General features: G+C 31.3%; 2 protein-coding genes across 4 annotated transcripts in view; one reads left to right on the forward strand and one right to left on the reverse strand.

Moving 5' to 3' along the window:
- The window catches only part of LOC103575985 (peptidyl-prolyl cis-trans isomerase E), a 79,702-nt gene extending 66,196 nt beyond the window's left edge, over positions 1-13,506 (forward strand). For both annotated transcript variants that reach the window (XM_014443481.2, XM_014443480.2), the window contains 2 exons: positions 10,636-10,992; positions 13,040-13,506. In XM_014443481.2, the coding sequence (XP_014298967.1) occupies positions 10,636-10,992; positions 13,040-13,357 (675 nt within the window). In that variant the 3' untranslated portion in view covers positions 13,358-13,506. The remainder of the gene's footprint in view (positions 1-10,635; positions 10,993-13,039) is intronic.
- LOC103573581 (phospholipase ABHD3) overlaps positions 13,430-23,350 on the reverse strand; it is a 172,044-nt gene continuing 162,123 nt past the window's right edge. For both annotated transcript variants that reach the window (XM_053742508.1, XM_053742509.1), the window contains 2 exons: positions 13,702-13,867; positions 13,430-13,628 (listed from right to left, as the gene is read on the reverse strand). In XM_053742508.1, coding sequence (XP_053598483.1) covers positions 13,459-13,628; positions 13,702-13,867 — 336 coding nt within the window. In that variant the 3' untranslated portion in view covers positions 13,430-13,458. The remainder of the gene's footprint in view (positions 13,629-13,701; positions 13,868-23,350) is intronic.

Below are 23,350 nucleotides of genomic sequence, written 5' to 3' on the forward strand. Positions count from 1 at the left end.
CGTACAGACGCTAACTACATCTTTAACCTCGAATTTAAAACTACAGACGAATATTAAAAATACAGAAATCGATAAGAATAAATCAATACTTTCTCAAATTAAAAGATCACATAGAATAGCTGAATTCACACCTTCTCCCGCAGTTCGTACACGCAGGAAAATGGATAAAACTAATAACAAGACGAAAAAAATTATTACTCTAGACACCTAAGATGACGAGTCAAATACAGATGAGACGGAAATAATAAATTCAAAAATATATTCAAGCAACTCAAATGACATTGACATTGAATCTCTAATAGAAACTATTCCTATTACTCCAAGAACGCCTACACGAAATCCAATATTCATGTAAATATGGAAATTGATAAAACGACACTTAATGACTCACTCGCACGTCCGATGGAAATACAGACGTCATCCGATGATAACGTAATACCGCCGACTAATTTAAACACTGATAGAAATAAAACTAATGTAGAAAATGTAAAAATAAAAAATAACCCTAAAACAAATAATGACCAACCACGACTACAAAGTCCTAGTAAAGCCATAGAAAAACATCGTGTAGTAACAAATAGTCAAACGATAAATAATTCCCCTAATAGCGAACCGCAGCTACGCTGATCAAAAAGACAGCGGAAGCCCAAAACGTGTTCGTGTTGCACGGACAATGATAAACATACACATACACAAAAACACATTCCATACAAAAACTTTGAGAAAATTTTAAGATAGAAACAAAAAAACCTAAAAATAATAAAAATAATTTTCTACCCCAATTTCCGAAAATAATGGTTACCCTCGAAGCAATTAATCGCCAACAAAATGCAAATGATAAAATCCCAAACAATAATTTAAGTATAATAAATGAAAATGTAGAACCGATCAATTTCCAATATTCTTTTCATGATAGAGAACCACAAAACCCTGAGCATATAAATTCACCCGTTGATCAAAATTTGAGTTCAATCGAACGAATAAATTCATTCAATGACCAATATTTCGATCAAGGAGAACAAATAAATTCATATAATGATGGAAACCTTGATCAAATCAAACAAATAATTTCATTTAATGATGAAAACCCAGATCGAATCGAACAAATAAATTCATCTAATAATATAACAAATTTTCAACAAAATTTAACAGAATTAAATTCAGATAGTAATCAAGAACAAATAGACAATGTAATTATCGGAGAAAATAATAACCCAGATAATGAACAAATAGATTCTGACGATGATTTATCCGTAGTTTCAGTAATGTCGAACGATTTTAGTAATGGTAATATAATAGAGAGAAGAGATAATTTAGAAATGCAAAAAAATAGTTATTTATGTTTTATTAATGCAGATAGTACTGTCCCAAGTAAAATAGGAAAACAATTATCAGAATCAGGATATTTAAAATTGAATCCACTAGCTAATTATAAAGTAGGGCAGGTAATTAAAATGGGAACATCGAAAAGAAAAGTACTTGCGTTAGTTACTCAAAACACCAGTACAGATGCACCCACCGAAAAAGATTATCGTAAAGCTTTCAAAAATTTAAAATTATACATGGAAAAATCAAAATTAAAATCAATTAGTATTTCTCAAGGTCGAAGTAATTTATTCAAAACTGTATGGTCAAAAATTAAAAATATTATAGCTAAAACATTTAAAGGAGCCGATATTAAAATAATTATTTGTAGAGATCTGACAATAATACCTCCAGTCGAAGAGAGACAAAAGATAGGGGCTGAAAATCATGAGACCCCAATGGCAGGTCATAAAGGTGTAACTAAAACTTACAACAGAATTAGACAAAGATATTTTTAGGATAGTATTAAAAAACATGTCGAAGATTTTGTTAGAAAATGTATTAGTTGTCAGAAGAAGAAATTAATAAGAATGAAAACAAAACAACCGATGGTAATAACAGATACATCCGCAGAAATTTGGGATTAATTAGCATTAGATATTCTAGTACCTAATAAAACATCAGCAAACGATTATTCATATATTTTAACGATGCTAGACAATCTTTCAAAATATTGTTTTGCAATCCTGCTAGTATCTGTGACAGCCAAAGACATTGCTATAGCATTAGCCGAGAATTTCATATTAAAACACGGTTGCCCTAAAGTAATTTTAGCAGACCAAGGTCAAGCATTATAGGTTAAGTTATGGGTTGGGTAGCTAAAATTTTCAAAATGAAATAAATAAAAACGACAGCTTTTCACCCGCAACCAATGGTTCATTAGAAAGAAGTCATCAAGTCTTAAGAGATTATATCAAACATTTTACAAATAAAAAAGATTGGGATAAATGGTTGCCTCATGCAACTTTTGCTTATAATACGAGTGTACACGAAGGTACAAAGTTTACCCCATATAGATTAGTTTTGGGTAAAGAAGCGCGATTACCATCAGAATTTTCATACTTAGACGATATTCCTACATACGCAGATTACGTTAAAGACTCGCAATTCGATTGCTGGAATCAAGAAAAGAAGCAAGAGAAAATTTAGAAAATTCAAAATTAAAATCGAAAGTACGATACGATAAAAAAATAAATCCTGTAAATTTTAAAATAGGTCAAAATATATTTTTAGTAAAGAATCAGAGAGATTGTAAATTTGATGACAATCATTTAGGTCCTTATAAAATTACTGAAATTTTCCCAGATAAAAACGATATAGAAATTGAATATAAACCTGGAAAAAGAAAACTCATCCATTGTGACAGAGCTAAGATAGCTTATAAGTGAATTGAAAATTTCTCTTATATCAGTACCTTTTCAAAAACGCATTTAAGTAACTCTAGGGAACAAAATGATTTATTACAAGTAACAAAAAAAAATAAACGGTATCAAATAATTCATGATCTGATTTAATTAAAATATAAGAATAACTACGTATAATTAAGAAAAATTAAATTTTATTTCTAAATAGTTTTGAAAGACTGGAAACTTATAGACATAATTAAAGATAAATAATTAGTAAAGATAAGATTAGTTAAAACAATAATAAATAAATCGAATTAAATGGTGATAGAAATCAAATATTCTAGAATTAGTATAACAATAATTTATAATATAACGCAAAATAGACAATAAACAATAGTAAAAATAAAATAATAATAACCAGATTTTTTGAAGATAAAATATTGAAAATATAAGAAAAATAGGAAAGAGAAAGTAAAATGATTAAGAAAATAGTTAAACAGAACATATCATATAGATATACCAGAGAAAAATAAATAAATAAATGAATAACAAAAAAATTACTATAATAAATGAAAAATAGACAAATAAAACAATAGAATTCTTTTCTTTACTCATATGCATAACTGAAAACAACAGTTATTTAATAATTTAGTTATAAGAAAAAAAAAAAAAAAAAAAGGAAAAAAAGATATAATATAAAATTTTTTTTATAATAATAATAATAATCTTAAGGAATAAAAGAAATAAAATTTTTCTGCTTATGCAAACATTATAATGAATAAAACATTTATATTGTATAGTATTGCATGAATAAATTGATATGTAAAAATAATCCTCTAATAATTTAAGAAAAAATAGAAAATGAACAAAAAAATATCATATTAAAAAAATTAAACGTGTACAGATTTCACGTCGATAAAATAAAATTTTTTAATACTTAGTATCTTTCACGGATAAGGCCCGAACGAGCGAGGACGCTCGTCTAACGGGTGGGAGCGTGTTACGTCCCAGCCTGTACGTCAGATGACGTGGGCATTTACTTCTCTAATTACCGACCTGAAATCTAACTAATTATATCGAATATCGATAACCAAGTAATTTCCATAGTATTTAATTGATTATATAAAATAATATAATATAATAATAGAATAATATTATTTAAGATATTTGAACATTAAGGATATGAGTAATAGTTGATAAAGTTATTTTTCTATATTTTATCAAATATAAATAAACGCTGACGCCTCGAGTAAATCCTCGAGACGTGCAGCTGCACAAACATCTATTTTGTTTAAGATAACTTTTTTTAATAGATAAGTAACTCATTTATTAGTAACAAAAGCGGAGAGATCGTGAGAATTAAGTATTTTCAATAAATATTAAAATGGATCATTCGAGAACATGCGTTATCTCGAATGACCCCTCCATATGAATCGATGCGCCGGTCTGATGCCCACACGTATTGATAAGAGTTACTCTAGTTTTTCTCGATCAAGAGAAGGCAGTCTGAAATATAGAATCATTGAGAGCAGTCAGGCTCAATATTAAATACTTAACTTTTTTCTCACCCTCTTGAAGTTATTGTTAGGAGAACTTTAACAAATTTATAAATTGATTCAATTGTATATTTTCACATTATTCAAATTATTTTTTTGCAATTGAATAAATCAGATTGAGATATAAAACAATATATAATCGAACAACCAGTTTATTTCAACCACCGAATGGTGGCTGTTCAACCCATACTTAATAATTATTTATAATTATATGTAAGTTCTCGTTACGTCCAATTCAAATCGAACACTCAACTACGCCAGCGCCAAAACATCAACTAGGACGTAACATCCCATTCGGCATTCTTTCATTATCTATCTATTCGTTCGGCCAAATTATTTCAAAATTATTTTTCTTTTCCTCATTAAACTCGCTTGGGATTTACAATAATTTTCACATTTATTTTATTTTTTTTCAAAATAATTTCTTTTTCTTAACTAAGTTGCTTCGAATTAATTCGAAATATTTTTAGAAATACATGATTTCGAACAAATTCAATTTTTTCTTCTTTACAACAAGAAGTTATTCCCTCAATTTTTGGTTCTCATCAGCTCGGCGGTTTTCACCACAAGTGCGTAGTCGTTGCGGGGATAGCAACTTTCGGAGTTTATTTTTCTTATTATCGTAGCTTATAATAAATTTTAGTAAAAAAAAAAAAACAATGCAATAATAATAAACAAAAAACAATATAATAGTGAATATTTATAATAATTGACGTGATAAATAATTATTTTTATAAACATAAATATCGTCGTAAACAATAATAATCGTCGAAAATAATTGTTTCTATTAATTTTAAAATAATTAATTAATAAAAGTATTAGTAATAATTAATTAATAATGTAACAACGATAATAATAATGCTAATCATAATAACTAATTAATACTAAATAGAATAATAAAATCGTAATATTAATAATGTTTCAAATAAAAATTAATTGCTGTGGCATGGGCACACGGTACGGTCGCGGTAGCGGTGGCTCTCGCCCGTCGCTCGCTCGGGCTTTCGGTGAATCCCCTAGTCCCGCTGCTCAAGACACCCCTCTGCCCCCGCTTTTACTACGTTCCTCACAGTATTTTGACTAGATGCTCTATATACTGTTTTGATTATCCAGGAAAAACTTTTTTTTAACGTTATATAAGTTTTTTAAATTTGATGCAATTTATATCAAATTTCCGTGAAATTACTGATATTTTATAAATTTCTATTAAATTCTTGCCATGGATCAAATATTTAATTCCTTAAATTTTACGAAATATTCTACAATTTTTTTTCGTTTTTGGTTACGTTTACTAGTTTTCTTTCTCGATTTCGAAATATTACCGGGTTCGATTTCGGGTACGTTTTGTGTACTCAGTATATGAGTAAGCTGAATCAGTAATATAAATTTATACATGTAACTAAATATTAGGGCTGTGCAAACCTTGTTCGAATCGAATCGAGTCGAATAGTTAGATTCGATTCGATATTTGAGTCGAATATCTAGTAGTTCGAAAGATTCGAATATTTAGAAAGATTCGAATAGCTCGAAGGATTCGAATAGTTCGGAAGATTCGAATAATTCGAAATATTTTCGAATCTTCGGTAAATAATATTATTGCACCTAAGAAATTGAGTATTTATGGCTTTATTAAACCAAAGAACTTTTAGGGGAACCTGGGGCACGTGGGCCCACTTCAAAAATTAGGTAAATTTTTTTTTTTCATTTTCCGTCAAGTTATAACCTCTCATGTTTTTATCATATTTTAGACTAATATGTGGGGTAAAATGGAACACTCAAAAAAAATTGCAACGAAAAAATTATTTATTTAATTTTCTGTTTAGTTAATTTTTTCGTTACAATTTTTTTAATTGGTCCATTTTACCCCACATATTGGCCTAAAATATGATAAAAACATTATAGAGGTCATAACTTGACGGAAAATTAAAAAAATGTTTTTTTCTATATGTTTTTAGGGAGTTTTTCGAGCTATTTGAACCTTCCGAACTAATCGAACCTTCCGAACTAATCGAACTTTTCGAATCTTTTGAACCTTTTCGAATCTTTCGAACTGTTCGAATCTTTCGAACTGTTCGAATCTTTCGAACTGTTCGAATCTTTCGAACTGTTCGAATCTCCCGAACTATTGTAATCTTTCGAATTATGCGAACCTTTCGAATTATTCAAACCTTTCGAACTATTCGAACATCTCGAATATTCGAGGTGAATCTCGAATCGAATTGTTTTATTCGATTCGCCTCGAATAATTCGAAGTTTCGAGTATTCGCACACCCATACTAAATATAATAATTAATTTTATTATACATCATGTCGAATTTGTGTGACAGCTTGTGGGCTCTAAATTTCACTCTCTACCCATACAAAGTCGCCGTTGATGGAAAAAATGCCGTAGGTTGGCCGATGTCTGACTGCCATCGCTCGGCCAAGCATTGGCAATTCGTAATGGTTCAAACCTGGTTAATTACCACTAGCCATTTAATTTTTCATCAAGATAGTGTAGTCAAATCGAAATTTTTATTTTAATTTTTGAATGTACACTGAGAAAAAAAAGTACTATTATCGAAACAAGAATTTCTTGGTTCAAGAAAACCGTTCAAAATATTTATTTTATTATTATTAATCATCAATTTCTTGAGAAAAGAGCATCAAATTTATTTTTGTTATTATATGAATTTAGTATTATATTATGAGTAAACAAAAGAATAGCTTTACTTGAATGAAATAAAAATTATTTTCTTCAATTCTACGAATTCTTGAGACAAAATTATATATTCTTGAAAATTATCAAGAATAAATGTTCTTGTATCAAGTAAATGTTCTTAACAAAAGTATTTTTTTTTCTTAGTGTATATGTAATGACATTGCTGGTTTCATATCAGAATATGACTTCCCGTAATCCTTGTAAAGGAAACGCCAGACATACGACGCTGACGATGGCTGGCCAATGAATGGCTACTTATGACTGGCCGATTATCGGTTTGAAGCGTCGGGCTACTGTTGGTGAATCAGTGGTCCATGAATGATTCTTGTTAAGTGAAAAAATCTACTAATCTACTAGGGTTCTCGATAACTAATCAATTAAATTTAATGTTTTATTTTTAAAAATTATGCAATTATAATCAAAATAGTACGAAATTATTATTTTTTTTTTCTAAATAATTGAAAATATGAATTCAATTGCTCTGTATATTTTATAAAATCTATGTCGCTTGTAGAATGCATAAGTAGATCATATGAAAGTATCAGTTCAACATTAGTAGGTTCGTCCAGTAGTTACCGTTCAGACCCAGCTATCAGAAGGACGGCAGTTCGCGCTTAGGTACCAGCAGAATTTTCAGCGCGCTTTTTTCACATCATTTAAACAGTTTAAACGTTAATCATCGCAAACTATATTAGGTTAATAATATTAATATTTTTTTTAGTTAAATTTATTTGCTTGCTTGGCCGATTGCTGGCTGCCATTAATCGGCTGACAATCGAGCGCCATTAATGGGCCGAGGTTATCATTCTGGCTATAAGCCGTTTTTTGGCCAATAAAAATTGTCATTACTGAGCCATTAATCGACATTCTTGACCTAGTAATGGCCCGATCTGGGGTCGATTTCTAAACTTTGTTTGGGCACTCAATGCGGCTAACGTAGTATTCACGCCTAATTATAAAAAATTATAAACACAGAAATAATGCTTAGTTGAAAAATGTGATGCTAAATTAGATTCCATTTTTAATCTCCGATTTGTGATAAGGTTTTCATTTTTCCAACATCTAAATAACAGCTATTATCACAAATAGTAATTTTATTCATATGTAACGGGTAATGGAATACTCATTAATCCTTTATTAAATGTAATGAAATGTGTAATGAAAAGTTACTAGATTACTTATTAACGTGAAAAATTTTAATGTAGATTGTTGAAATACTCATTAAAATTAAAAAATAAGTAATGTAAAGACGGTACATTATTCATTAAAAAAAATTTAATGAAAATTAATTTTTGTTTTATTAAGAAAAAAATAATGAGTAATGGATACTGATTCTATTACTCATTATTATAGTAATGAGTAATGAAACGCCAATGCATTAACTCAAGTAATGCATTTTTTTGCAACTCTGCCTCAAAGGTGGCGTAGAAACGTATGCATATTATGACGATTACAACTTTTTTAACTCGTAGGATCGTTATATCTCTAATACGGTAGCTCTTAGAAAAAAAAGTATTTGGATTTTCTTATTTCTTATAGATCAGATATAGATAATTATCTGATATATAATTTCTGTCCGAGCTAATTTTATGATAAATCTTACTGTTTTGCTAAAATTCACGAAAAACCCGTTTTTGTAAGCTTTGATCGCGAGTAAATTTTTTTCCCAGTGTCGGATCGATGAGGACCTTTCACATTTCATTTATGATAGTATTTTGAACGATCCTACCAATTTTCAGCCAAGTGTGAATTTTTGTAATTTTGGAAGTATAAATTGACCGGACTATTTACCAGATTTTTTTTTCATCATCTTTAACAATATTTTTACGGTAACTAAAAAAAATTAGTTCTTTTTTTGGCGTACCTTAATAAATATATATGTTACATGATGTAACAATTTTAATTTGAATGGTGTGAAACTTCTATTTTGTCAACTATCACTTCAAATTAAATCCTCATTACTCAAGCAAAAGTTCAAAAGTTTCGCAATTAATTTGAAAATATGAATCATTAAACATAAATTTATTTAATCAATTGTAAATTTTCTGTCCATTAAACAATTGATAGTTAAATTATTCAAATCGTTTTTTAAATATAATTATAAATGAAGTTATATATAATTCAACCTGACTGTATTCGAGAAATAAGTCATATTTGCAATAATGTGCGAATTGTTATAAAGTTATATTATTATAAAAGACTACAATAAAATATGGCTGAAGAGAATTCATGTGTAATCTTAAATACATCTACGAATTTTTCATATCCACAAGTGCCCGATAGACAAGTGGAGCCAACTACAATCCATCAATAACAAAAGTTAAGCAACATTGAGGTGGAACATTAGTTGGATAAGTGACCCATCCTGGAGAGAAAAAATTATTTTATAAAATTTTACAAAATTTAATACTGAAAATGGGCTGGTAAAATTTTATAAAATTATACAAATTTTTACAAAATTTTATAAAACTTTATAAAATTTTACCAGGCCATTTTCGGTATTAAACTTTTTCCCGGTAATGCATGTTTGAAAATATAAAAAAATTATATAAACAATATATTTCAAGTATATAAGAAATATAATTATAAAAATATATTGTTAATTTAACCGACAACATGAGAAAAATAATATAATAATTAATTAATAATATAATTTATGAATGAATTGTTTGTATGGAATATAATAAGCAAACAAGTAAGTAAGTTCGGGATTGAGTTAAATTAATAGATAATAATATTAAAAAACATCGAGACAGAGTATGCCGTGACCAGATCAGATTTAGATTTTGTAGGCCACTTACGACCCTAAGACAATTGAATGCTTAAGCAGAGTGCGTCTTCCTATACTTCCTGAATAATTCAGCTGAGAGCATCCTGATGATGTGTTAGCTTCAGCAACAATGACGGTTCCAGTGAGTACAGAATACGTTGAACGATTACAATGGAATCATTAAAATAAACTCACAATACGGACACAATATTGAAATAAACTTGTCACTGGGAACTGAATGACTAGAAATTGATTGACTAAACTTATCTTTAGACCAGCTCGTGCTAGCAAGTAGTGAGCTGTGAGTGTAGAGTAGGGGCCTAGTCAAGCATCCTTAGTCATAGTCTACTGGCCTAGCCTGGGTGGTAGCCAGGGCTTAAGTTTTCGAGCAACTCTTCCTGGCTCTTTTATAAAGTAAATTTTGACGACATGAGACGACCACACTGCCTTCTATAACTTAGTTTGAATTTGATTTAATGGACCTCTTACAGGGCCTTGGGTAACTGAAGAGTATAAAAATATATAAATAACACTCTATTAGGATAATAGATGGCTTCAGGAAAATTTAAATATTCGCGCCGAATTTTAAAGATGAAAATCTAAAACGCACTGTGTTACATGGTGTCCATGAGTTAGGTGGTCATAGCTTTTTTTAAAATGAATGAAAACATGACCACGCATATAACTAGATTTCCAAAGGGACGGAATCAATATTATTGATTTTAATGTTTATCATTTCCAAATTGTCTTCGTTTTTGAAGTCGATAATGTATCCATGATGTTATACTATCATACATATAAACCGTAATAACTCTATCTAAATCTAAATTTTATCTACTGCCAATAAAATTTTCATTGGATCTAATCATTATTATCAATTATTTTGATGTGTTGCAGAATGATTCGGAATTGTTTGGTCGTACAATACGCGTCAATATAGCTAAACCACAACGAATAAAAGAAGGCTCATCTAAGCCTGTTTGGGCTGATGATGCTTGGTTACAAGAACACGCTGGCGAAACTCTCAACAAAGATGACGTCACGAGTAAAATACTTACCACAACTATCAAAGAAAAACGCAATCCACAGGTTTACTTTGATATAAGTGTCGGTAAACATGAATTAGGACGTATTATAATGATGTTACGAGCAGACATTGTTCCTAAAACTGCCGAAAATTTTCGTTGTCTTTGTACCCATGAAAAAGGTTATGGTTACCAAGGAAGTTTATTTCATCGCATAATTCCAGATTTTGTATCCTTTTTATTATATTTATTACGTTATTTATTGTTTTATTCTACGCATGTCTGATTATCACGCTTTATTATATCTGCAAAGTAAACCCTAAATAGCCTTTTAAAACTCGATGATTAACCATTCGTCACACGCGCTATAAGCTTGACTCTACACTTTTTACATTTTCATGGTTTCTTATAGTTTTTACCAAAAAAAAACATTCCGAAAAATTTTAATATTTTTTTTTAACCTTCTAGAAGGAATGCCCGGGAAAAATTGTCTATAAATTGTCTTATTGAGAAGGTTTGCATGTTTAGGTTTTCACTATATTAAATTGGTGTATTACTGTATGATGGACAGTGTGGCTCAATAAGTTATAGATCAAATTGAACGGAATATAGTATAGTGCTGGATAGCTAAACTGGTAGAGCACTTGGCGTGATACCGACATAGTCTGGGTTCAATTCCCAGTTCAGGCTATCTATATTTTTCTCAATTTATCTATAAATTGTCTTATTGAGGAGGTTTGCATGTTTAGGTTTCCACTATATTAAATTGGTGTATTACCGTACGATGGACAGTGTGGCTCAATACGTTATAGATCAAATTGAACGGAATATAGTATAGTGCCGGATAGCTCAACTGGTAGAGCACTCGGTGCGATTCCGACATGGTCTGGGCTCGATTCCCAGTTCGGGCTATCTATATTTTTCTTAATTTATCTATAAATTGTCTTATTGAGAAGGTTTGCATGTTCAGGTTTCCACTATATTAAATTGGTTTTTCATATAGTGGAAACCAATTTAATATAGTAGACAGCTAAACATGCAAACCTTCTCAATAAGACAATTTATAGATAAATTGAGAAAAATATAGGGGACGTTCCACGCCAAATCGGACACCATTTAGCTTTTGCACCTCAGATTTCTTTGTAACTTTTAGTATAGCTTGAAAGAGGCTTTTATGATTTTTTTCAAATTTTTTCCCCCAAACGTTTTCGAAGTATCAAATTTCGAAATATGTAGATTTTTTTTTTCAAATGATAATTTATCGGTCATGAAATTACTAATTAGCATCGTTACTTTCATTCATTATTGTATTACTTTCTTGCTTTTAATTATTATTACTTTCTTATTTCATGAGGAAATTTTCAAAATTTGTTAAATGTTTAATTTAATGTAAAATTTACTAAAAAATTGATTATTTTCTAATAATAATATGCATGAAATATATATTGGGTACTTGGCAACACCGCATGAAATTAAATACGGCCGCGCGGTGCTTATCGTGCGTGTGACAAAGTCGGGTAAAAACACGCGTGTGACGAAGTGTTACTAATCTGTAAAAAAGCAAATAGTTTCCTGTGTTCCTTAATAGCGTTTGGTTATGGGAGTCATAAACAAACTCACATGAATCCATAATCACATTTCTTTGAAGCCATTATCAACCGTTCTCAAAAACAAACTTTACTACTATCACAAGAGCAACTAATCTTGACACTAAATATATTTGGAATGCGTAGTATAATCAGTTTAACAACTTTTATCTTGGCATTCGTATATAGACACAATGATTATTTTTGAATAATTAAAATGAAATAAAAAATAAATAGTGAGAAAAGTCGAGAACTAGTGCTATATATTACCCCATCTGATTTAGGGTTTATTTTTCCGATATAACGATTCGAAAAAATCAGTCACTTGTTGAATAAAGTATAGTGCACGTGGGTTGTCATTATCCTTCAAACACAATGTTTTTAGTACTTGTCTTCTGTGCACGCTAAGCACTTGCTGGCGCTTACATATCCACTTACGACTCAAGCTAAAAACATTGTGCTTCTCGTATAAATTTACTAAGCTCACTCGCTATGCAATGTACTATATTATACCTATAAAATGTTTATGGAATGTGTAACGGTTTTTAAATGTAGCATTTTTGTTATCCTTATTGGCTATCGTCCCTATAGGGCTACGTGCCACTTGAATGTAGCATTCGTACGGATAGATTTTCTTTACAGTAAATATATTTCTTTAATTATTTTAAAAACGATTACTAAACAAAATAGATGTGTCAAGGTGGCGATTTTACAAATCACAATGGTACAGGTGGTAAATCAATCTACGGTAATAAATTTGATGATGAAAACTTCGAATTAAAACACACGGGACCAGGAATATTGTCAATGGCTAACTCAGGACCCAATACCAACGGTTCGCAATTTTTTTTGTGTCTCGCAAAAACTGATTGGTTGGACAATAAACACGTTGTCTTTGGACACGTACTTAGTGGACTAGACGTATTGAAAAAAATTGAAAAATTCGGTAGTAAAGCTGGTACAACTTCCCAAAAAGTTGTCATAACTACATGTGGCGAATTATCGTAGCAGTAAAAGTTAATGTTTTATTACAAACAATTAGAATATGAAACAGTGATTATTAAACACTTGTCTATAAAATATCTACTCATTTGATATATTTTTGTAATTTATGTATGGTTTTTAAAAAATACAGCTTGAAAGTATTGCTTGAATAATTTAGAAATATATTGTTCTTGTTTAGTGGGAAATAGTCCTTCAAGAAAGCCAATATGACCACCATGAGATGTGATTAAGAAAGCAATACTTTTAGATCCTTTTGCCTCTTTTAGCGGTATCACTGGAAAATAAAAATTTTATTATTATTGATTTTTAATTTAGAAATGAGTAAGTTCATAATGGTAATTTATTACCATCAAAAGGTTGAAATGGATCATCAGCTGCAGTTAAGCATAATAATGGCACATGGATGAAATGTAATTTTTTATGCAATGTAGCATTCGCATAATATTCATTGACATTTTTATATCCAAAATGTTTCGCAGTAAATGCTGAATCAAACTCTCTCAATGTGTTGCTCTGAATAAAATTATACATATATCAGTTTTCAAATTTTCATCTTGCGAATACTACAATTATTTAAATTAAAAATTTGTTTATGTCTGTTTAGCGATCCAAAAACTATATGAATATAATTATTACGTATTAGAATTTTTTGATACTCATTAATGTTTTTTTCATAATAATTGGCGTGAACTATTCATGCTGACTGCTTTGTTGGAGGCTTAAGTAACTGTTATATTAAAGAACAAAAATGCCAACTGGCAGCCAGAATGGAAAGAAGATTTGTGGGGATAATTGCCATTACTGTCGAATAAAGATTCATATATATATATATATATATGTATATTATAACACAAAAATTCATCCATTCAAGCATACGTTAATACGCCAAGATTTCCTTTGTGCCACAAACTTTGTTTTCTATCTTTAGCCTCCAGTCTCAATGCTAACAGGGCGCCAGGTAACTTTTTATCACTGGAATCACCAAACCAGTAAATCTTAAGAATTAGATAAATTTTTGATCTGTGGAACTATCTCCAAACCACGCATAAACAAAAACCGGATAATTTTTGATCTGTGGAATTATCACCAAAACCACGCAACTAAATAAAAACTAAAACTTAACAAAATGCTCAGAACTTATAAGCAAAAACAAAAACAGAGACTGGAAAACTAAAAACAGAGTTACGGTGTGCCATGGTGTCGCTCAGTGTGTAGGTTTATGGAGAGAGGGAGTGGTCCGGGTTACATCATTCCAAATTCATGTAGATTATCAGTGAATTTGCAATTTTTATTTAAACAACAAATAATCTAAGATCTCCATTTAACAATTAACAAAATACTGTAGCTTCGTACAAATAAGTCTTCTTTATAACAAAATACTGAATCTAATAATAATAAAATTAATCTTAACAAAAAGGTAAATTGACATCTGAAGGATATGTATTAATTAATTACTAGAGCTAATCAACAATTAACTAATATTCAGTAACCTAGAACAATAAATTATAAAAACCGATATTCTAGAACATTCTCTTCAACAAAACTCATGAAACTAACATACATGGGTCTAATATTGACATCAATTAGACGACAATTGGTTAAATAATTAAACATATTCCTTATAATTATTTGTAAAATGATATCAACAATAAATCGTGAACATGACTCTAAACTGTACCAATATTCTTATAATTCTCTCAGTTCTTAAATATTTTCTTTAATTAAAACAGTAGCATCGTATCTCAAGACTCTGACTCGAACTCAATTAATTATTGATAATTATACTAATTATTTCATACCTGATTACTGATGAATAAAATATCGAGTATCGTCTTACACTGTTTTAAATAATACTTCTGTAAAAATACTCAATCTGTAGCTTTCCGCAATGCCATGAACTGTAACGCCATTTCTGGACACGTCTGCTCACTTCGAGCGACCAGAGCTGAATGCTCACGTCCGTACTCTTCGAAGGTCTCCCTTCGACTCTTCTTTCCTCAATCATCAAAATCCAAAACTAAATCTTATCATTATCTATAACTGACCTCTATGTTCTCAATCCATAAATCAATTCCCAAACTCTATCATATCGATAACTGGAGGCTTATACCTCACCAAACGTAGTCACTAAACCTAACTTTGAGTATGGATATCCTTGGTAGTTGCTCTCCTGGAACAGACTTCAGCTGGGATCGTAAATTTAAAACTAAGTGACCTATGACTTCCTCAGCGGTACAAGTGGTCATGACTTGTCCTCTGAGGCCTGTCAGACAAAACAATTAAAAATGACCAAACGGCTTCCATAACAGCAACGGTCACAATATTACTGTTGAGGCCTGCCAAACCAAAACTCAAAAATTGATCCCAATCTGCATCCATCAGATTCCTTTTATACTGGAGCGCTAGCATTTCAGCTAGACCTCTGCAATCTACCAAGAAGTCTCATAGGGATAGAACTAAGTTCTATCATCAAATGATACCGGCTGACTAATTCAAGTCCCGCTCCGCGGTAACACTGACTTCTCCACATACTCAAAATTCCAAACTGTAAACCAAAACTCAACTTTATCTCAAACATTAATCTCAAACAATATTCCATACTAAATTACCATAATTCTGATTCTAAATCTTTACTATAATTTTTCTTAACAAAACCCATAACTGGAGCTAAACGTTACTCCATATTTAATTCTTAAACTATAGCTTAAATCAGAAATCTGCTCATAAATACAGTAAAAATCAGTTGGTGCTTGTGACGTTCACTTTGATTTGACCCCCATACGAAAAATAACGTCACAATATATATATATATATATTAGGGTGCTTTGTTTTCGGCGGAAGTATTTCTTTCGTTGCTTATCAAGCAAAATATTGTTTTTCATGCTAAAACAAAAATTCCTGTCAAGTTTAAGCTCTTAATTCCAATCCCAAGTATTTTCCATTTGATTTCAAAGATTTCCCATTTAAAATCAATGTAATGTAAATTACTTTTTTTTAATTTTCTAATACTCAGCTGCGTTTTATGATATCGACGCGGTTTTCATCGCAAATTGTAAGGCATTTGGTGTTCTTCTAAAGTGCCTTTAGTAACTTAGCTGTAATTCCAGCTGTTTCACTTGTTTCCGTTGCGGAAGTCATTTTTCCTATGAAATTGACCTTTATTGGCTTGCAGTACGTAACCAATGAAAGGACAATGAAAATGTCAATGAGAATTCCATAGGAAATTTTATTCCCTTCAAAAAAAGTCCTATGAGTCAAGTCGCTAAAGTCCATAGTTTCCGAGTTATAGTAATTTTAATAATATGAAAAAGAAATTATCAATTGTCATTTTTTTTTTATATTTTTCAAATTATTAAAATTACTATAACTCAGAAACTATGGACTTTAGCAACTTGACTTATGAGACTTTTTTTGAAGGAAATGAAATTTTCTATAAAATTCTTTTTAACATTGTCAGTGTACTTTCATTGGTTTACGTTCTTCAAGCCAATAAAGTTCAATTTCAGAGGAACAATAACTCCCGCAATGGACTCAAGTATAACAGCTTGAATTACAGCTAAGCTACTATAGGCACTTTTGAAGAAAACCGAATGCCCTACGATTTGCAACCAAAACTGCGTCGATATCAAAAAATACAGCTGACTATTAGAAAGTTAAAAAAAGTAATTTAATTTACGTGTATTTTAAAGGGGAAATCTTTGAAATCAAATGAAAAGTACTTGGGATTAGAATTAAGAGCTCAAACTTGGCAGGAATTTTTGTTTTAGCATAAAAAACGATATTGTCCTCGATGAGCAACGAAAAAAAATACTTTCGCCGGGAACGAAGCACCCTAATATATATTTAAGTAGTGATTGAGATTAGTCTTATAGGATTTTTACCTGTACGTTAATTAATTTTATCTGAGTACGATTGATTATATTAACAGAGTGATAAGTAGTTAGTTTTATTTGATGATTTATACAATAGAAGGTAATGCTAGTCGTATTAGATATGTGTTTAGCTAGTTGCCGGATATCTCTCTATTGTGCGAGTGTACTGTACTATAGGCTGTGTTGCTGAATCGATACCGAATATCGTATCCACGTGGGGGAAAATATTCGGCGATCGATGATGATCGATAGTTGACGGAATTATCCGAAATTATGAATTATAATAATATAAGTAGTGACTTAGTTGCTAGACTAGCTCCCCTCTTAAAAATAAAAAGGCCATTCGGTAGTTGAAATGGAAAGTAGATTTTCCAATTAATCTATATAAAAAGTTTCATACATATCTTGCCATAAAACTTAGTGTATAGTCATAATATGAAATTAGGCTCGTTTTCTAAGAGTGAGGGTAAAATAGGACCATGACAATTTTCGATAGAGAACTTCAGATAGTTGATTTGACAAAATATTATATAAGTCATGTACCAAACCAACTTTCACGTAAACGAAGTCTAGAAAATTAAATTAGTATGAAATCATAATTGTAATCGCTATTACGATGGCAAGACCAGTTATAATTGTAGGACGTACAGGTACGATTGGAATATCATAAATAATAAAAGAAATACTTTTGAAATTCAATATACCTGGAAAATTTCCTTTTTTTTTTTGTTCACAATAAAATACAAGTGACGAAATTGTATTATAACGGGAAATGCATAAGTTATGTGGAATAAGAACCATATTTTTAACATTTTTTTGATTCCATTAGAATTTTCAAGGCTATCAAATTATTGGAAGAAATGGTCAAAACATTAAGTTTAAAATTATAAATAAAAGCTTAATAAACAAGCTTTCAGATCCCTCTTACAGAAATTGTTTATAAGTATTAACGTTAAAATCATGCGAACATAAAAGTTGATAAAAACTGATTTTTTCGCGAAATCGTGGAAATTTCAAACAACCATAACTTCTAAAATAATCAAACGATTCAGCCCATCTTTGAATTTAACTATGATAATCCCCCATAAAACAAGTGTAGAAAATTTTATTAAGATCCGATAAGAATTGTAGACGCAATTGTGTCCTGAAAACTGCGTTATATTCCATGTATATATACACTTCTCCAAAAAATTAAAGGAACAAGAAAATTTTATAAATTTTTCAGTGATTTTTGGAAGTCTGTATTTTCGTAAAAAATAATCGTATCGGAAAAATAAGAAAAAGCAAATTGAAGCTTGAAATTTCTAGTTTGAAGATCTTCCAACAAAATAATTTTTTGAGTCACAGTTTTTGTGGAATCATAAGAAATAGCTCGAAACAAAATTTCTCTAAATTTTTTGGCTATGTTTTTTGGGCCTACGGGGCTGAGATATTAGCCTTCAAATAAAAAAGGACCTTTTTGTCTTTGATTATTGATATCTCAGCAACTAATAGTCACACAGTAATTTTAAGGACAGCTTTAGAAGCTTGAATAAATTCACCACAAGCCTCATTTTCGATTTAAAAAAAAAATTTCTTTTTCATCCTTAATATCAATGTGAAAAATCTACAAAAAATTTACTTTTTGTGGTTTTTTAGTTAACCAACCGCTGCTTTAAGAATATTAATCGAATGGGTAATGTTGCCAGGTGATTTTACAGCTTGATGTACCCTTAAAAACCCTAGAAATTTTCAGATTGATCCATTGAACCGTTTGTCCGGGCCGATTGCTCAAAGTTTTTCAAAACAAATAAAGGAACAAGTTTTGTTCGTTTATTTGTGTTATTATTACCAAAATGAAAAAATAATTTTTTTTCGGATTTCTTTTATTTTTGGTTCAGTTATTCACCAAATGTTAGGTAAAGAGAAAAAACAATTAATTTTCTAAAAACGAAAAAAAAACCCCCGAGTAAAACGTACAAAAAACCGAAAAATTCTTGTTTCATCTCGTTTTTCGGAAAAATCTACCCAAAAAATATGACGCTTATTTACAAATGAAAAATAGTGAGAGATAATTACAATGCAAAACAATAATAAAAAAAGCTTATTTGAGGATCTTTGCTACGTTATAAAGAAAGTACTAGCTAGAGAAAATACACTAAATAATAAACAAAAAGATGAATTCAAACTAGGGTTCAAATTATGAAAAAGAAAATGATTTCATGCGTTGGGCTATACTTCCGTTTAGGTCACCCCACCGATTTCGCTCAAAATTTCAGGAAATCTTCTTTATGTGATCACAAAAGATGTGTAGTATGTCTTTTTTACCGGAAGTAGGCAAAATCGTGAGAAAAAAATTTTTGAAAATTAAAAATATGAGAAAATTGATTTTTATTGTTTATATTATTTTTTTTTGCACATATAATATATTTAATCGACATATATGATACATCATGTATAATATCAAGTGTAATAACATATGAAAATAAGTCATAAATATGGAGAAAACAAAAATTTGATATTGGCCAATAATCAATTATGAAAATTTTTAAATAAATTAAATAATTAATTTTTTTTTTTGCACATATAATATATTTTTTTAACATATATGAGATGTGAAAATAAGTAATAAATATAAAAGAACATAAATTTAAATAATGAATATTTTTAAATTGATAAAAGTTTTTTTTAACTTCCCGCTAAGAAAATCGACGATTTTCAAAAATTGCGGGAAGTTACTGTTTTCACCCCGATTTTCGAAAATCGAGTTTTTATCAGATGTCGACGTTTTGAGGTCCTAGGAAGCTATTCTGACTATTTTCAGAATGATGTCCGAGTGTGTGTATGTGTGTGTGTGTGTGTGTGTGTGTGTGTGTGTGTGTGTGTGTGTGTGTGTGTGTGTGTGTGTGTGTGGATGTGTGTGTGTGTGTATGTATGTAAACTCTTTGTAATTTTTGAACTAATGAATCGATTTGGACGGTTGAGGTGGCAATCGAAAGAGCTTGTTGGCCATCACCTTTCCTGGAAATTTCAGATTTTTTGATCGAATAGACTCGAAAATATTTGCGAATTACGACAAAAAAAAATGTTTTTTTTAGTTTTTTATTGATTTCTCAAAAACGACTTATACGATCGACTTCAAATTTTAATCACCTCTAGAATTCAATAAAACGCGCCGATTTTATGTTTTTTTTCCGGATAAATCATAATATAACGTACTAAAATGTGCCTGACATCATATCAACTCATCTTTTTTATGGTTTCTTTTGATCATATAATGTCATCGAACTTGGTTTTTAGTTTAAATCATATTATCAACAAAAAAATCGATAAAACGTAGTTTTTAATATTTTTATCGGATATTTCATAGTTTATTGTTTCTTACATGAGTCAAAACTTATTTAAATCTTGATTTTGATCCCTGACATTGATTTCTGCCTCAAATCACTTACTTTACTGAACATAATCAGGAACTAAATCTTAAAAACCGCTTCATTGGTGATTTTCGATTCTTAAATTTTCAAACTTCAGCATAACAGGTAACTTGTTAGAGCTTGAAAAGATCGTAAAAAAACAATTGCATGTGATAGCATTTTCGAGCTCGAAGAGCTCGAAAATATATCTACACTAATGTTTTCGAGCTCTTTGAGGTTGAAAACAGCGGGAAGTTTTGGGGCTGGCCCGCAGGGTCAACCGACGCCCAGATTTTTTTTATTATTGTCTGGCTATATATGATCATGGATGATCACGTATAATTATGCGTGAGCATACATGATCATGAATGATCTGGTACAATTATGCGTGACCATACATGACCATGAATGATCAGGTATAATAATGCGTCTGCAGAAACTGATGGTATTCCTTGTTGTATGGTACGTGACTGTGCTGAGGCTTTTAGTACTTCTTTAACAATTATTGTTCAGTCATCAATTAAACATGGAACTTTTCCTAATATATGGAAGCAGGCAAAAGTGTGTCCGTTACCTAAGACCGGTTGTAAAGTGAGCGAATAAACTAAAATGGATCTGGTTTAGGCATGAGGAATTAAACAATTAAAAATTACACAGTCTTTATCAATAAATAAATGAGAGATTTATTTACACTAATTTACACCTTAAATTGTAAGAAATTATGATTAATAGCGAATGCGACAAAACAGACACGTGATAGCGAATGCAACTTTAGTGATAAGATTCACGTATATAATTGACACGTGATCAGAGCGATTATCTAAGCGGCAATTATTTATAATATAATTATAAATCACAATTAATCAATTTCCTTTCAGTAAATAGCAGCCTTAGTATACTGACTAAATAAAGAGAGAAATTAGCGTAGCGGGTTGATTTAATATTACACAAGAATTAATAAGCGAAGCGGTTTCAAGAGCACGAGGTAATAAGTAGCGAAGCACGTTGTAGAATCCTAAAGATGGTAGCGTCGTTGAATCGTTGAGAAGCTTGGTGTCGACGTGGCAGCCTTGCTGCATATAACGCATTTTCCCATTGGCTTAAAAGCGCGCCAACAGGTATCAGTTGATAGCGAACTCTCTCATTGGCTGACCAATATAAAACGAATTATGTGATTGGCCAGCTTGTAGCGGGTTCTCAAGACGTCTTGACACGGTCCTGAATTAGAAATTGTATGTACCGGGCCCAAATAGCGAGTGACCTGGCACTATTCTGACCTTCAGTCAGTAGCGAGTTCGGCAACTCCCGGACTTAGTGGAAATGCACGAAGCTCGATTCAAATTAGTCAAGCTCGTGACTGAACACCGGTAATTTAACCGACGTTACTCTATCAAGACCAATTGCCGTACTATGTACTTTCTCGAAAGTATTGGAAATGTATATTTATGAATGTATCTATGACGAGTTTCAGCCTGTTGTCTCTCCTTACCAACATGGTTTTATGCCTAAACGGTCAACGGTAACAAATCTAACTAACTCTACTCAGCTTGCTAACGAAACTCTTGTTGCTGGAGACCAACTCGATGTATTTTGCGCTGATTTTGCTAAGGCATTTGATAAAGTGGACATCGGAATCCTGTTGGAAAGACTGCGTGAACTAGGACTAACTACTCATTTCATGTGTCTATTAACCTCTTACTTCCGGTAAAAAGACATACTACACGTATCTTGTAGCATGATAAAGAAGATTTCCTGAAATTTTGAGCAAAATCGGTAGGGTGACCTAAACGGAAATATAGCCCAATAAGATATTTATCGTGCCGCGCGACGACTTCTTACGGACCCTCATACGGAGCTGAGGAGGATAGTCGTGTCTGCCCGACTTGCACCAGTACGTAGGAACGTGTTGAGGTCTCTGAAATAGAAAACCGACGCTTTCCATGATGCGACGTTTCGGCTGGTGCCAAGTTATTGAAATATGTTTTTAAATCACGCAAAACACTTGCGGCATTTGCGTATTTATTTGACGGAACTAGTAATTCGCCTGGGAGACGAATGGAATCACCGTATATAAGCTTGGCTGGGGTAGCTTGAATGCCCTTTTTCCAGGCTGCTCGTAGACCAAGTAAGACAACGGGTAACATGTCATACCAAGTGTCGTCGTGACACAACAGTGCGGCCTTGAGTTGCCGGTGCAGGCGTTCCACTTGTCTATTGGATTGAGGATATTACGGCGTCATTACTGTATGTGTAATGCCGAATAATTATTCAGAGATTGGAACAACTATGATCTGAATTGGCCTCCTTGATCGAACGTTATTCTGCTGGGTACACCATATCTTGAGATCCATTCTCCAAACAATGCGAGAGCGACAGTATCTGCGTCTCCATTTTTAAGTGCCACGGCTTCTGGAAACCGGGTAAATTTGTCGACGATCGTCAGGCACTTGTTGTAGCCGCGAGATACTAGTAGAGAAACTAGTTCGATGTGGATATGCTCAAAACGTTGCGTCGGTAATTCAAAACGTGCGAAAGGTCAAGATACATTACGATGGATCTTGTTTAGCTGACAGTTTATGCAAGCTTTGGCCCATTCTCGACAATCTTTTTGGATCGATGGCCAGACGTAGCGTTGGCTCACCAGTTTCTAAGATGCTCTGGTACCAGGCTGTGCCAGAGAGTGCAACGCGTTGAAAACTTTTTTTCGAAGTAGACTAGGAATGTATGGACGG

This window comes from Microplitis demolitor, chromosome 10, assembly GCF_026212275.2.
Source record: "Microplitis demolitor isolate Queensland-Clemson2020A chromosome 10, iyMicDemo2.1a, whole genome shotgun sequence".
NCBI lineage: Eukaryota > Metazoa > Arthropoda > Insecta > Hymenoptera > Braconidae > Microplitis > Microplitis demolitor.